We start from the raw sequence: 16,929 nt of genomic DNA, 5'->3' as shown, positions 1-16,929 counted from the left end.
GCTTATTACTCTAGATTCCAGTATCTGCAGTCTCTTGCATCAACATCCTGATGAATCTCATCTGCACCCTTTCAGGTCAACCACATTTGCTCTGAGGTGCTTTAAATGTTCAGAAAGAAGACATTCTTGTTGTGTTAATTCCCATAGACTGCCACACATTGCCTTTTGTTGTTTCAGTAATGCGTGTCCACGTGCAAAGGAGCTTTTCTTTAAAATAGGAGATATTTGTAGTATTCAGCAGGTGAGGCAACCTTCTGTAGACAGAATTGAAATTTAAGTCCATGTACTTCCATCACAACCAAGATTATATAGACATCAAATACACTTTAAATCGCAGATTCCAAAGGGAAATGGAGAAAATGGAAAATTCTGTGGGAAATGTTCATTATGTTGAAGAAATGTATTTTATCAGTAGCCTGCCTGAATAACTACCATCCTGTGACACTGACCTAAACAATAAAGTCCATTGAGAGGCTGGTAATGAAACACACTAAATCACATCTTCCTGTTATGTTGGAACCTCCCAGTTTGTTTATTGCTCAGATTGGTCCACTGACAATGCCCCTGCCCTCCATTTCGTCCTGCCCCACCTGGAAAATGGTGAGTCATAGGCCACGATGCTCATATCGACTTCAGCTCGGTATTTAATATGATCGTCCCTCATAAGCTGGTAGGGAAACTGTCCTCGTTGGGTCTCAACATCTTTCTCTGTAACTGGATCTCAGACTTCTTGACAGAAATACTGCAGTCAATCCGTGTTGGATGCAGCACCTCCTGCTCCATCATGCTAAGCACTGGCACCCACCAGGGCTGTATGCTCAGCCTGCAGTTGTTCACACTGCTGACGTATGACTGTATTGCCAGATCCAGCTCACACTGAAACATCAGATTTGCTGAGGTCACAACAGTAGTTGGCTTCATCAACAGCGGCGATGAGATGGTCACAGGGAGGAGGCAGAACAGCATATAAAATGGCACAAGCACAACTTGAGTCTCAATGTGGACAAGACAAAAGATATGACTGTGGACTTCAGGAAAGTGCAGACTGACCACTCCTCACTGCCCATAAACAGCTCGTCTGTAGAGAGAGTTAGGAGCACGGACTTTCTGGGAATGCACATAACAGTAGATCTCGCCTGGACCCTCAACATCATCTCTAGTCAAGAAAGCAAAGCAGTGCCCCCACTTCCTGAGGAGATAGAAGTGATCAAGACTCCCACCACCACCACCATTATTTCAGGATCACTATTGAGGGTGTCCTCTTTGTATGGGAATTGCAAGGCATCTGACCACAAGGACCCCTTCTCATTTCTACCATTGGGGAAGAGGTACAGGAGTCTGAAGGCCCACACTCAGTGTTTTAGGAACAGCTTCTTCCCCTCCACTCTCAGTTTTATGAACTGTCCATGAATACTATCTCACTACTCCTTTTCCACACTTTTAATTTATTGTAACTTGCAGTAAATTTCTCTTGCTCTGTATTGCTGCCACCAAACAATAACATTTCATGACATTTATCAGTGATAATTTGATTTTAATTCTGCACATGCCTGTGCTTTCTCTATGTAAGTTCATTTTATGTATAATTCTTAGACTATATAGATCATAACTAAGATACACTTCAGTTAATTATTTACAGGTTTGATCCCAGATGCTCAATAGCTCTGGAAGTTATAGGGAAGTTGTAATAACTTTTGGTATGAATCATTGAAATAAATAGCAGGATTCCCTAAACTTTATAGATTTACATAGAGTATGCAGACCAAAATAGTCCATTTGCCATAAGTGATCTACATTAGCAGGCCTTCTCCCAATTCCCTCAGCCAAATTTGTCAGCTTAATCCTGTATTTCCTTCTACAAATGTTTGTTTAGTCTCACTTTAAATGCACTTATACAATTCACATGATTCACTGCCTATGAGTTCAACATTCTCATCATTCTCCTGAGCTTTTTGTTGGATTTCTTGGTGACTATCTTAATTTGATCGTCACCATTGCTTTTTTGAGAATCTCTTGCACTATAAACTAAAACCCGGTACATTTTATACACTGGAAGTATATGGACATGTGAGATGGCTTCAAATGTCTTGCAATACATTTTAAAGATGTGTATATGTGCACCACATACAGTATTTCTATACGTTAAGTTCGTGACATAGGGGACATTTGTACATTAACAAGCCATTACAACACAGCTGCGATTTGCTTCAAGGCAACTTGAAGATGAGCTGCCCTATCAAGTCTGGACTTTTAATCAATGCAGAATGTTACACCTACTTCTGTCTTGAAGTAACCTGTGTGTAGGTGTGTGTCAACAATATCACTTTAATGTATCATAATGAATCATTTGTTAAGTAAAAGAGACAAGGAATATCACAAATTGCATCATGCTTGTGAATAACTTCAAAAATATAAACATTGTTGGTGTTGTTAGGGTGGTGAATCTGGGTTCTATGGATCTATTGACTGGCTTTCACAGATGCTGATTTGGTGACTAACCACCAACTTGCACCACCTGTTATTTTTGAAGGTGGCTTAGCATATACAGCATTAGATAATGTAGGCCAATGATGAAATCAGTTAATTTCCAATGCTAAATTGATGTTATTATTCCCAAAGCGATTCTCAGCAATCCACCTGACTTCATGTGCTTAACTTGCATGGAAAACACACCAGTTAAGACCATGAAGTACCTATCCTCTTCATTGCTTGTAACATTTATACCATAAGACAATAAGTCATTGGAACAGAATTAGGATATTCGTGTTGATGCCCGCTATTCAGAAACATTGAAGTTGGTGCAGTACAGCTGTGGGAGATTGTCTCGGACATTTTACTAACGATCACAGGACCCTGTTAGTCAGTGTTAATGTAAAGTGCTGCAGGCTGGTTACCCTTGTCTGATGGCGGGACAGACAACATGGGAGCTGTGCGGCCACAGTTGTAGTGAGGACCAGACCTCAAGCCTTGGGCTCGCCTGCTGCTGCAGACCAGGTGAGAGATGCGGAAACGTTTACAGCCTGGCATCCGATCTTGCCTGGGGCCTGGCCCCCGCAGTCACATCTGCCCTCTGACACTCTTGAACTTCCTCTTTGATACTGTGGCTAGCTTATTTTATATTTCTCGCTTTCCCCCACCCATAGCATTTTAGTTGCCTTTTGAAGTTTTCGAAAGCTTCCCAATCCACTGTCATTAATTTTTGCCCTATTATATGCTTTTAGTTTCTGTGTTGTCTTTGACTTTCCTCGTTAGCCACAGTTACAACATGCTGCCTTTAGAATACTACTTCTTTGGGATGTATAAACTTACGCCTTCCAAACTGCTTCCAAATCTTACAGCCATTGCTGCTCTGCCATTGTCCCTTTCCATTCAGTATTAGACAGCTCCTCACTCATGCCTCTGTAATTCTATTTACTCCACTGTAATATTGATAAATTTGATTTAAGCTTCTCCTTCTCAAATTGAAGGGTGAATTCTATCATATTATAATCACTGTCCCTTGAGGGTTCCTTTATCTTGAGCTCCCTAATTAAATCTAGTTTATTCCACAATACCTAGGCCAGAATCATTAATCGCCTAGTGAGCTCCAGCTGAAGCTGCTCTAAAAAATCTTGTAGGCATTCTTCATATTCTTTCTCTTGGGATCCAGCATTAACCTAATTTTCCTATCTACCTGCATGACTATCATAACATTGCCCTTTTAACATGCCTATTCTATCTCCCATTGTAATTTGTAGCCCACATCCTGGCTGCTGTTCGGTGGTCTATACATAACTCCCATCAGAGTATTTTTACCCTTGCAGTTTCTTAATTCTACCCTCAAGGATTCTACATCTTTCAATCTTATGTCACTTATTTCTAAGGATTTGATTTCATTTTTTAACCAACAGAGCCATGCCATTCCATCTGCTTACCTGTCTGTCTTTTGGATCCAATGAGTATCTTTGGATATTAAACTCCGAACTATAATCTTTATTCATTCATATATCAAGAAATAATTACCTGTACATCTCTTAGTAATCATCAATAAGTTTCCTTTCACCATATGTGCAGAAGTGGGGTGGATATGCTGATGTTAATGTATTCTGAACTATAGAAACATAGAAACCCTACAGTACAATACAGGCCCTTCAGCCCACAAAATTGTGCCGAACATGTCCCTACCTTAGAAATTACTAGGCTTCCACATAGCCCTGTATTTTTCTAAGCTCCATGTACCTATCCAAAAGTCTCTTAAAAGACCCTGTCATATCTACCTCCATCACCATTGCTGGCAGCTCATTCCATGCACTCACCACTCTCTGCGTAAAAAACTTACCCCTGACATCTCCTCTGTACCTGCTTCAAAGCACCTTAAACTTGTGTCCTCTTGTGGCAACTATTTCAGCCCTGGGAAAAAGCCTCTGACTATTCACATGATCAATGCTTCTCATCATCTTACACACCTCTATCAGGTCACCTCTCATTCACAGCCGCTCCAAGGAGAAAAGGCTGAGTTCACTCAACCTGTTTTCATAAGGCATGTTCCCCAATCCAGGCAACATCCTTGTAAATCTCCTCTGCACTCTTTCTATGGTTTCCACATGCTTCCTGTAGTGAGGCGACCAGAACTGAGCACAGTACGCCAAGTGGGGTCTGACCAGGGTTCTATATAGCTGCAACATTACCTCTCGGCTCCTAAATTCAGCCCTACGATTGATGAAGGCCAATACACTGTATGCCTTCTTAACCACAGAGTCAACCTGCACAGCTGCTTTGAGCGTCCAATGGACTCGGACCCCAAGATCCCTCTGATTCTCCACACTGCCAAGAGTCTTACCATTAATACTATATTCTGCCATCAGATTTGACCTAGCAAAATGAACCACTTCACACTTAGCTGGGTTGAACTCCATTTGCCACTTCTCAGCCCAGTTTTGCATCCTGTCAATGTCCTGTGTAACTTCTGACAGCCCTTCACACTATCCACAACACCTCCAACCTTTGTGTCATCAGCAAACTTACTAACCCATCCCTCCACTTCCTCATCCAGGTCATTTATAAATATCACGAAGAGTAAGGGTCCCAGAACAGATCCCTGAGGCACCTCACTGGTGACCGACCTCCATGCAGAATATGACCAATCTACAACCATTCTTTGCCTTCTGTGGGCAAGCGGGTTCTGGATCCACAAAGCAATGTCCCTTTGGATCCCATGCCTCCTTACTTTTTCAATAAGCCTTGCATGGGGTACCTTATCAAATGCTTTGCTGAAATCCATATCCATCTATGTTCAATTCCAGTAAGATGCCAGCATGTGCGAATGCAGCAGTGTCTTGGGGTCCAACCAAAGGTGCTTTTTTTTGTAGAATTTCTTTTCTACGAACCAAAGGCAATTGTGTGGGTACTGCAGTGCTGTCCCATCAGTGGGTTGCTTGTTTATCGGAGTAGCTGGACTGGTCTCGGTAGTGGAGCTGGCTGAGGTGTTGAAGAGAGAGCTGGCCGGGTTATTGGAAGAGCCTGTCAGGATATCAGAGGAGACTGCCGATATGTTGGAGGAACCGGTTTGTGGTCAGTCGAGGAGACCTGGCTGCAGACCATGTTGCTGCCTGCTACTCGGAAACATCGAAGATGATGCAGCAAAAATGTGGGAGATTATCTTGGATGTTTCTCTTACGGTCACAGGACTCTCTTCGTCAGAGTTAATGTAAGTTGCTGCAGGCCTGTTGCCCTTGTCTGCTGGATGGAATGATGACATGGGAGCTGGGAGGCCTTGGTTAGAAACATAGAAAATTTACAGCACAATACAGGCCCTTCGGCCCACAAAGCTGTGCCGAACATGTCCCTACCTTAGAACTACCTAAGCTTTACCTATAGCCCTCTAGTTTTCTAAGTTCCATGTAGCCATCCAGGAGTCTCTTAAAAGACCCTATTGTTTCCACCTCCACCGCCGCTGCTGGCAGCCCATTCCATGCACTCACCACTCTGCGTAAAAAACTTAACCCTGACATCTCTTCTGTACCTACTACCAAACACCTTACAATTATGCTCTCTCATGCTAGCCATTTTAGTCCTGGGAAAAAGCCTCTGGCGATTGATGCCTCTCTTTATCTTCAACACCTCTATCAGGTCACCTCTCAAACTCCATTGCTCCAGGGAAAAAAGGTCGAGTTCACTTAACCTACTCTCATAAGGCATGCTCCCCAATCCAGGCAACATCCTTGTAAATCTCCTCTGCACCCTTTCTATGGTTTCCACATCCTTCCTGTAGTGAGGTGACCAGAACTGAGCACAGTACTCCTAGTGGAATCTGACCAGGGTCCTATATAGCTGCAACATTACCTCTCGGCACCTATATTCAGTTCCACGATTGATGAAGACCAATACATCCCACGCCTTCTTAACCACAGAGTCAACCTGCGCAGCTGCTTTGAGCGTCCAATGGACTTGGACCCCAAGATCCCTCTAATCCTCCACACTGCCTAGAGTCTTACCATTAATGCTATATTCTGCCATCATATTTGACCTAGCAAAATGAACCACATCACACTTATCTGAGTTGAACTCCATCTGCCACTTCTCAGCCCAGTTTTGCATCCTATCAATGCCCTGTGTAACCTCTGACAGTCCTCCACACTATCCAAAACACCCCCAACTTTTGTGTCATCAGCAAACTTAGTAACCCATCCCTCCACTTCCTCATCCAGGTCATTTATAAAAATCACAAAGAGTAAGGGTCCCAGAACAGATCCTTGAGGCACCCCACTGGTGACTGACCTCCATGCAGAATCTGACTCATCTACAACCACTCTTTGCCTTCTGTGGGCAAGCGGGTTCTGGATCCAGAAAACAATTTCCCCTTGGATCCCATGCCTCCTTACTTTCTTAATAAGCCTTGCATGGGGTACCTTATCAAATGTCTTGCTGAAATCCAAATGCACTATATCTACTGCTCTTCCTTCATCAATGTGTTTAGTCACATCCCCAAAAAATTCAATCAGGCTCATAAGGCACGACCTGCCTTTGACAAAGCCATGCTGACTATTCCTAATCATATTATGCCTCTCCAAATGTACATAAATGTGCCTCTCAGGATCTTCTCCATCAATTTACTAACCACTGAAATAAGACTCACTGGCCTATAATTTCCTGGGCTATCCCTACTCCCTTTCTTGAATAAGGGAACAACATTCGCAATCCTCCAATCCTCCGGAATCTCTCCCATCCTCATTGTTGATACAAAGATCATTGCCAGAGGCTCAGCAATCTCCTCCCTAGCTACACAGAGTAGCCGGGGTTACATCCCGTCCGGTCCCGGTGACTTACACAACTTGATGCTTTCCATAAGCTCCAGCACAACCTCTTCCTTAATATCTACATTCTCAAGCTTTCCAGTCCACTGCAAGTCATTCCTACAATTGCCAAGATCCTTTTCTGTAGTGAATACTGAAGCAAAGTATTCATTAAGTACCTCTGCTATTTCCTCTGGTTCCATACACACTTTCCCACTGTCACACTTGATTGGTCCTATTCGTTCACATTGTATCCTCTTGCTTTTCACATACTTGTAGAATGCCTTGGGGTTTTCCTTAATCCTGTCTGCCAATGCCTTCTCTTGGCCTCTTCTGACTCTCCTAATTTCATTCTTAAGCTCTATCCTAATAGCCTTATAATCTTCTAGATTCCTATCATTACCTAGTTTTTTGAACCTTTCATAAGCTCTGCTTTTCTTCTTGACTAGATTTACAACAGCCTTTGTACACCACGGATCTTGTCCACTACCATTCTTTTCATGCCTCATTGGAACATACCTACTCAGAACCCCACACAAATATCCCCTGAACATTAGCCACATTTTTTCCATACGTTTTCCTGAGAACATCTGTTTTCAGTTTATGCTTCCACATTCCTGCCTGATAGCCTCATATTTCCACTTACTCCAATGAAACATTTCCCTAATTTGTCTGTTCCTATCCCTCTCCAATGCTATGGTAAAAGAGATAGAATTATGATCACTATCTCCAAAATGCTCTCCCACTGAGAGACCTGACACCTGACCAGGTTCATTTCCCAATACCAGATCAAGTACAGCCTCTCCTCTTGTAGGCTTATCTACGTATTGTGTCAAGAAACCTTCTTGAGCACACCTAACAAACTCTACCCCATCTAAACCCCTCACGCTAGGCCCGAAGCCTCGGGCTTGCTTAATGCTGCAGACCAGGTGAAAGATGCTGAACAGCATGGCGTCCGAGCTTGGCTGCCCTCCCATGATTGAGTGGTGGAATGAAAGACTGGATTGTATATGTCTGTACACTGCCAGGAGACTGTAACATTGATTGCATGATATTATCGCTCAGGGTTCTGAAACATGTACATGTTGTTTTTGAGTGAATATGCTTCTTTGCTTGCTATTTTTATGTTACTTGCTATTTTGAATGTTTTGCACTTGGCTCCAGAAGAACGTTGTCTCGTTCTGCTGTATCTATCTATGGTTTGAAGGATAATCAAACTTGGATTTGATTTGATTTGAATTCCATGCTAGTCACAAAAAAGTCATCCATGCCTACATTAGCAAATTTCTGATATCATCATCTAACTCCCTTAGGTTATATTTAATTTCAGCCTTGTAGAAGAGAACGTAGGGTATCTATTGTCATCGTCATACAGTGTGGAAACATGCCCTTCGACCCAACTGATTCGTGCCGACCAAGACTTCTTTCAAACTACAGTAATTCCATTTGCCAGCATTTGGTCTCTATCATGGTAGCTAATTTTACACAGAAATTTCCCACAGAGAGCAATGTGATAAAAACTAGGCAATTTGTTTTAGTGTTGGAGTCACAAGAGACTACAGGTGCTGGAATACGGAGCTCAAATAATCCACTAAAAGAACTCAATGGCTCGAGCATCACCTATGGTTGAAAAGAATTATCGACATTTCAGGTTGAAACCTTGCCTCAGGACCGAAACCTTGAATCCCTTTCCTCTCCTCTCACATTGCTTGACATACTGAGTTCTTCAAGCAGACTGGATTTTAATTTAGTGATATTGGTTAAATGATAATAACTATTAGGGCCACTCGAGAACTCTCTTGTTTCTTTCTTTGTGACATCTTTTACATTTAGCTGGGATGGCATTTGGGGTGCCAGTTATAACTTCTCAAAAAAAGTTTGACTCTATATGTGCAGGTTTTCAGTTCTTTGTTTTTTGGATCATTAAAAAAAAAAGGAAAATTCGTAACATGGACAATAGTTTATGCTATGAGATTGAAACTGAACTCTCTAGCAGGTTTTCCTCCTATGTGCCCTTAACTATGTTACTGGCAGAGTACATGTACAGTATATGTTTGAATGGTAATAAACTTGAACTTGATACACAATTACATCAAAGAAAACCAAGGTCAGGATAGGTCCTTACTAACTTTGGAGAAATGATTATATAAGAGTTGAGACTGAGATATGAGATGACTGGTCATGGCGCAAAAGAGGAACTAAAACTTGTCACTTACCCTTAATTACATCTAAACTGTCTAGTGGCAATGTAAATTCGAGATAAATTTGGAAACAGAAGAGGAAAGAAGGTACAAGGATAAGGAAAAAGATACAACCCTAGATTTGTAACATGCGCATGGAGAAGAGAAAACACTGGAGATAATAGAAATCAGACACAAACAGGATATCCTGGAAATAATCATCATCAGGTGACATTGTGGAAAGGGTTAACATTTCCAGTTAATCAGAAGCCAGTTCTAATATTATGTTTCTGTAATTCGGAAATATGCTGTCAATGAGATGCTGTTCCTTGCTTGTGCTTTGGTGGCACAACATAAGAGGACAATGAGAGATCTAACAGGAGTGAAATGGAGAATTAAAGTGATTGACAACTTTGAGTTCATGTTTACCCTCAGACTCATTGGAAGTGCCATGCAAAGCAGTCACCTCACATAAACTTAGCTCGATGCATCCATCGTTCCCTTCCTCGCCTGGTTTTATCTATGGCCTATCATCTCCTGTCCCACCCCTTCCTCTCACCTCTTTAAACCAAGCATCTTCCCTCCATACTCTCAGTCTGATGCAGTGCCTTAAGCCAAAATGCTACCTATCTCTCTGCATCCACAGATGCTGCCTCATTCACAGTTCTTCCAGCAGTTTTTCTTGATCCAGAGAGTTGCAGAGGAAACAATACCTTCAGAATGTTAAAACAGGTGGGAACATGAGTCAGATGGTAGCATGAGATTAAAGGTGGCAATAATAACAGAAAATGAAGATAATTACTGTGTACAATTGCACAATTTGACTTGTGGAGCATGTCTCACAGCCCCACATTTCCCAGCTTTTACATTCCTTTGTCTGTGTTCTCACTGCCTAACCACCATTCATAGCTTTTCTTCATTTTCTCTCCCTCGAATTCCTCCTTAAGAACACAAGTAATAGGAGCAGGCTATCTTCCCCATCTAGCCTGCTCTGCCATTGAATAAGAACATGACTGATCTGGCCACGGACTCATCTCCATCAACCTTTTCCCTACAACCCTTAATTCCCCTACTATGCAAAAATCTATTCAACCTTGTCTTAAATATATTTTCTGAGGTAGCCTCCACTGCTTCGTTGGGCAGAAAATTCTATTGCCCAAGGTATTGTCCCAGGTATTGCTTGGGACAATGCAATGCAATGAAGGTTGCTGGGTTGGAAGGGCCTACTCTGCGCTGTATCGCTAAGTAAATAAATTCAGGAAGGGGAAGTTGGCAGAACCCACACCAGTACTCATTGAAGGATCTGCAGTGGAAAGTGTGAATAACATCATATTCCTGGGCATCAACATCTCAAAGCATCTCTCTAGCAGCTGGCACACAGATGCGATCATGAAGGAGACTTACCAGCAACTATATTTCATTAGGAGTTTGAGGATATTTGGTACGTTACCAGAGACTTACAAATTTTTACAGATGTACAGTAGAGAGCATTCTGACTGGTTGCATCAATACCTGATATGGAAGCTCCAATGTGAAGGATCACAAGAGGCTGCAGAGGGTTGTAGACTCAGTCAGATACATCACAGTCACAACCCTCTTCACCTTCAAAAGGCAGTCCTCAAGAAGGCAGCATCTATCTTTAAGGACCCTCGCCATCCAGAATATGCCTTCTTCTCATAACTACTATCAGGAAAGAGGTACAGGAGTCTGCAGGCCCACACTCAGTGTTTTAGGAACAGCTTGTTCCCCTCCACTCTCAAATTTATGAACTGTCCATGAACACTATCTCACTACTCCTTTTCCACACTATTTATTTATTGTAACTTGGAGTGAATTTTTCTTGCACGGAACTGTTTCCACTAAGCAACAAGTTTCATGACATATGTCAGTGATAATAAACCTGATTTTGATTCTGAATCTGCACATGCCTGTGCTTTCTCTATATAAGTTCATTATACTGTACATATATAATTCTTACAATATATAGATCATAACTAAGATACACTTCGATTAACTATTTACAGGTTTGATCCCAGATGCTCAATAGCTCTGGAAGTTATAGGTAGGTTGTAATAACCTTTGGTATGAATCATTGAAATTAATGGCAAAATTCCCTGAACTTCATAGATTTACATAGCGTATACAGCCCGAAATAGTCTGTTCTGCATAAGTGGTCTATATTAGCAAGCCTTCTCCAAATTCTCTCAGCCAAATTTGTCAGCTTAATCCTACATTTCCTTCTACAAATGTTTGTTTAGTCTCACTTTAAGTGTAATTACACAATTCACATCATTCACTGCCTATGAGTTCAACATTCTCATCATTCTTCTGAGCTCTCTGTTGGATTTCTTGGTGACTATCTTTATTTGATGGTCTCCATTGCTCTTTTCCATATATGCAAACACTCTCTTGCACTACAAACAAAAATCTGTTTCCAGATCCTCTGTGCATTCTATATACTGGAAGTATACGGACCTGTGGGATGGCTTCAAATTTCTTGCAATAGATTTTGAAGATTCATATATGCACGCCACATACAGTTTTTCTGTATGTTAAATTTGTGACATCAGGGACATTTTTACATTAGCAAGCCATTACAACACAGCTATGGTTTGTTTCAAGGCAACTTGAAGATGAGCTGCCCTATCAAGTCTGGACTTTTAATCAGTGCAGAATGTTACACCTACTTCTGTCTTGGTGTAACCTGTGTGTAGGTGTGTGTCAACAATATCACTTTAATGTATCATAATGAATCATTTGTTAAGTAAACGAGACAAGGAATATCACAAATTGCATCATGCTTGTGAATAACTTCAAAAATATAAACATTATTGGTGTTGTTAGGGTGGTGAATCTGGGTTCTATGGATCTATTGACTGGCTTTCACAGATGCTGATTTGGTGACTAACCACCAACTTGCACCACCTGTTATTTTTGAAGGTGGCTTAGCATATACAGCATTATATAATGTAGGCCAATGATGAAATCAGTTAATTTCCAATGCTAAATTGATGTTATTATTCCCAAAGCGATTCTCAGCAATCCACCTACTTCATGTGCTTAGCTTGCATGGAAAACCCACCAGTTAAGATCATGAAGTAGCTACCCTTGTTATTGCTTGTACCATTTATACCATAAGACAATGTCATAGGAACAGAATTAAGAGATTCAGTCCATTGAGTCTGCTCCACAATTTTAACATTGCTGATCCATTTTCCATTTAACCCCATTCTCCTGCTTTCTCCACATAACCTTTCAGAATGCTGTGGTGTAATCCATCTTGTCCAGGTGACTTATTTACCTTTAGACCTTTCAGTTCCTAAGCATCATCTCCCTAGTTATAGCAACTAACTGTGGTAGATTGTCTCAGACATTTCTCTTATAGTCACAGGACTCTGTTAGTCAGTGTTAATGTAAAGTGCTGCAGCCCCATTGCCCTTGTCTGGTGGCGGGACAGACAACATGGGAGCTGTGCGGCCTCAGTTGTAGTGAGGACCAGACCTCAAGCCATGGGCTTGCCTGCTGTTGTAGACCAGGTGAGAGATACGGAAATGTTTACTGCCTGGCCTCTCCCATCAGTGCTGCCCTCCCGTGACTGAGCGGTGGAATGACAGGCTGGATTGCATACGTCTATACACGGCCGGAGACCGTACCATCGATTGCAGAACATTATGGTTCAGGGTTTTGGATCATATACATGTTATTTTTTTGAGCGAATATGTTTCTTTGCTTGCTACTTTGAATTACCGTATGTTACTCGCTATTTTTAAATGTTTGCTTGCTTCCAGAGGAACACTGTCTCATTCTGTTGTGCCTATGTATGATTTGAATGATAATTAAACTTGGATTTGATTTGATTTGAATTCCATGATAGTCACAAAAAAAGTTGTCTATGCCTGCATTAGTAATTTTCTGATATCATCATCTAACTCCTTTAGGCTATGTTTAACTTCAGCTTGGTAGAAGAGAATGTAAGGTAGGTATTGTCATTGTAATACAGTGTGGAAACAGGCCCTTTGACCCAACTGATTCGTGCCAACCAAGATGCCTTTCAAACTAATGCCATTTGCCAGCATTTGGTCCCTATCATGGTAGTTAATTTTACACAGAAATGTTCCACAGAGTGCAATGTGATAAAAACTAGGCAACTTGTTTTTAATGATTGAGTCACGAGAGGCTGCAGGTGCTGGAATATGGAGCATGAATAATCAGCTGGAAGAACTCAATGGCTCGAGCATCATCTATGGATGAAAAGAATTGTCAACATTTTAGGTTGAAGCTTTGCCTCTGTTGTGAAACACTGAAATTCCTTTCCTCACTTCTCACATATGCTCAATGTGCTGTGTTCTTCAAGCAGATTTTTTTAAATTTAGTGATGTTGGTTAGATGATAATAATTATTAGGGCCACTCGAGAACTCCCTTGTTTCTTTCTTTGTGGAATTTTGTACATTTAACTGGGATGGCACTTAGGGTGCCAGTTTTAACTTCTCAAAAAGGTTTGACACTATATGTGCAGGCTTCTAGTTCTTTTTTTGGATCATTTAAAAAAAAGAGAGAAAAGAATAGCCGGGACAATAGTTTATACTACGAGACTGAAACTGAAATCTCTAGCAGGTTTTCCTCCTACGTGCCCTCTGCTATGTTACACACCCAACGTCTTTTGTTAACCAGCAAGTTTTATCAAAGGCTTGTTCTGTTGTTTGTCTTTTTTTAGCTTGGCACAGCCTCCTCATTTTTGTAGCTAACAAAGGAGCCACAATAAATTCCGTGTAAATGCTAGAGAAGTGTAAGTGTAATGACATTTAATGACCAGTCACATAAAAGGCACCATTTGAAAAATTCGAAGTAAATATATTACAGAAGTATCTCTATGTCACCAGAAACAGCTGCGAGATTTATTATCTTACAGGCATACCCAATGATGCCAATAACCATAATAGAATTGATGAAAAACCAAACCAATAGGTCAAAAGCAATGTGTAATAGAGAATAACATGTGCAAATAAAAAAGAAAGAAAAAAAGAATTAGTAATAATTATAATAAATTAGCAATAATTATTGAGAATTTGAGATGAAGAGTCCTTGAAAGTTCATCCATTGTTTTGGGAACAGTTCTATAATGGGGCAAGTGAGGTTGAGTTAAGTTACCTTCACTAGTTCAAGAGCCTGATGGTTGGAGTAATAACTGTTCCAGCCCCTCATGGTGTTAGTACTGAGGTTCCTGTACCTTATCTTAATGGTAACAATGAGAAGAGGGCATCTCCTGTGTGGTGGATGTCCCTGATGATGGGTGCTGCTTTTATGTGACACCGCACCATGAAGATGTTCTCATTGGTGGGGAGGGCTTAACCTGTGATGGACTTGGCCACATCCATTATTTTTTTGTAGGATTTTCCATTCAAAGGCATCGGTGTTTCTATACCAGCCTATGATGCAGCTATCAATATACTCTGCATCACACATCTATAGAAGTTTGTCACATTTTTGCATATCATGCCTGAATCTTCTCAAACTTCTAAGGAAGTAGAAGTTCTGCTGTGCTGTCTTCATTACCGCACTTGCGTGCTGGGCCCAGCACAGGTCCACAGAAATGAATTTAAGGTTGCTGACCCTTTGCACATTTGATCCCCCAATGAGGAATGTAGTCAATAATCAGCTCCTTGGTGTTGCTGACATCGAATAAAAGATTGTTGTTGTGGACCACTCAGTCAGGTTTTCAATCTCCCTCTGATATGCTGATTTGTCACCACCTTTGATTGGGTCTATGATAATGATGTCATCAGCAAACTTAAATATGGTTTTGGAGCTGTGCTTAGCCACACAGTGATAAATGTAAAGTAAGTAAAGCACACAGCCTTGTGGTGATAGAGATTGTGGAGGAGATGTTGCCAATCCAAATGACTGTGGTCTGCATGTGAGGAAATCAAGGATCCAATTGCACACTGAGGCCATTGACCCAAATCTTATTGATTAGTTTTGAGAGGCTGATAGTATGGAGTTCTGAGCTGTAGTCAATGAAAAGCATCCTGATGTATGCCTCTTTGCTGTCCAGGTGCTCCAGTGTGGAGTGATGTGCCAATGAAATGGTTTCTGCTGTGGACCTGTTGTGTTGATAGGCAAATTACACTGGATGAAGTCACTTCTCAGGTAGGAGCTAATATGTTTCATCATCAACCTGGCAAAGCACTTCATCACAGTGGATGTAAGTGCTATTGGGGCAGTCGTTTAGGCAGGTTATCTTGTTCTTCTAGGCACCATATACAGTCGGCCTCCTTTTCCATGAGTTCCACATACGTGAATTCAACCAACCGCGAATTGAGAAAACCCGGAAGTGCTCTTCCAGCACTTGTTGTTCGAGCATGTACAGATTTTTTCTTGTCATTATTCCCTAAACAATGCAGTATAACAACTATTTACATAGCATTTACATTGTATTAGGTGTTATAAGTAATCTAGAGATGATTTAAAGTATAGGGGAGGATGTGCGTGGGTTATCCTGGATTGGGATTGAAAAAAACCGGAAGTTCTCTTACTAAGTAAGTCGGAACAGAAACATCCAGTATAATTTAGTGTCAGTTAGTCAAACGTTTGTCTTAGTATATAGTATACATTTTACCTTTCTATGTACATAAAACACTTAAGAAACATATGTATTTCAATAATTAAACCACTGTGTTGCTTAGTAATAATTGTAGCTTTCATCGGGACAGGGCCTTTCTCACTTTATCCTTTAAAATTGTTCTGATCGTTGACCGCCTGTAGCCTAATGCTTTTCCAATGACTGATGGTGTTTCATCTCTTTCCGATCGCTTTATTATTTCCACTTTATTTTCGATCATGATCGTCATTATTTTCGTGAACAGAAACACTGTGGATTCAGAGCTCTGCTGGGTCCTAAAGACCACCACACTGAGACAGGTTAAATAAGGGACTTGAGCATTCGCGTTTTTTGGTATCAACGAGAGGTCCCGGAACCAATCCCTTGCGGATAAGGAAGGGCAACTGTAATTGAAACCTGCTTGAAGCAGGTGGGTACCTCAGTTTGCTGAAGTGAGAGGTTAAAGATCTCAGTAAACACTCCAACCAGTTGATCAACTCATGTCTTTAGTATTTGGCCAGGTACCCCATTTGGCCTGATGCTTTCCATGGGTTCACCCTCCTGAAGGATTCTCTCACATCAGACTCAGAGACTTAAATCACACGGTCATCAGGACTGTAGAAGTTAATGATGGTTCCTCCATGTTTTGGGGGTCTAAGCAAACCTAGAAGGTATTGAGCTCATCTGGAAGTGAAGGCGTGCTGTCACCTATGTCGTTTGATTTCACTTTGTAAGAGGTGATAGCATTCAAGCCCTGCCACGTTGTTTAACATCCTTAATTGATTCAAATTTAGTACTGAGTTGCCTCTTTGCTAGTGTGATATCTGAACTTCTTGTTACCTTCTTGCTCGCCAGATTTGAATGCCTCTGATCTGGCCC

The 16,929-nt window shown here is 41.3% G+C and overlaps 1 protein-coding gene across 3 annotated transcripts in view; it reads left to right on the top strand.

The window, feature by feature from the left end:
• ptgis (prostaglandin I2 (prostacyclin) synthase) overlaps nucleotides 1-16,929 on the top strand; it is a 173,578-nt gene that overhangs the window by 24,654 nt on the left and 131,995 nt on the right. Inside the window, exon 2 of one of the 3 annotated variants that reach the window (XM_073061777.1) lies at nucleotides 15,505-15,599. The exons of the other annotated variants lie outside the window; for them this stretch is intronic. Coding sequence (XP_072917878.1) covers nucleotides 15,583-15,599 — 17 coding nt within the window. The 5' untranslated portion in view covers nucleotides 15,505-15,582. The remainder of the gene's footprint in view (nucleotides 1-15,504; nucleotides 15,600-16,929) is intronic. 3 annotated transcript variants of the gene reach the window in all.

The sequence above is a fragment of the Hemitrygon akajei genome, chromosome 11 (assembly GCF_048418815.1).
Source record: "Hemitrygon akajei chromosome 11, sHemAka1.3, whole genome shotgun sequence".
NCBI classification, from domain to species: Eukaryota; Metazoa; Chordata; class Chondrichthyes; order Myliobatiformes; family Dasyatidae; genus Hemitrygon; species Hemitrygon akajei.
This window is presented reverse-complemented; position numbering and strand designations above follow the sequence as displayed.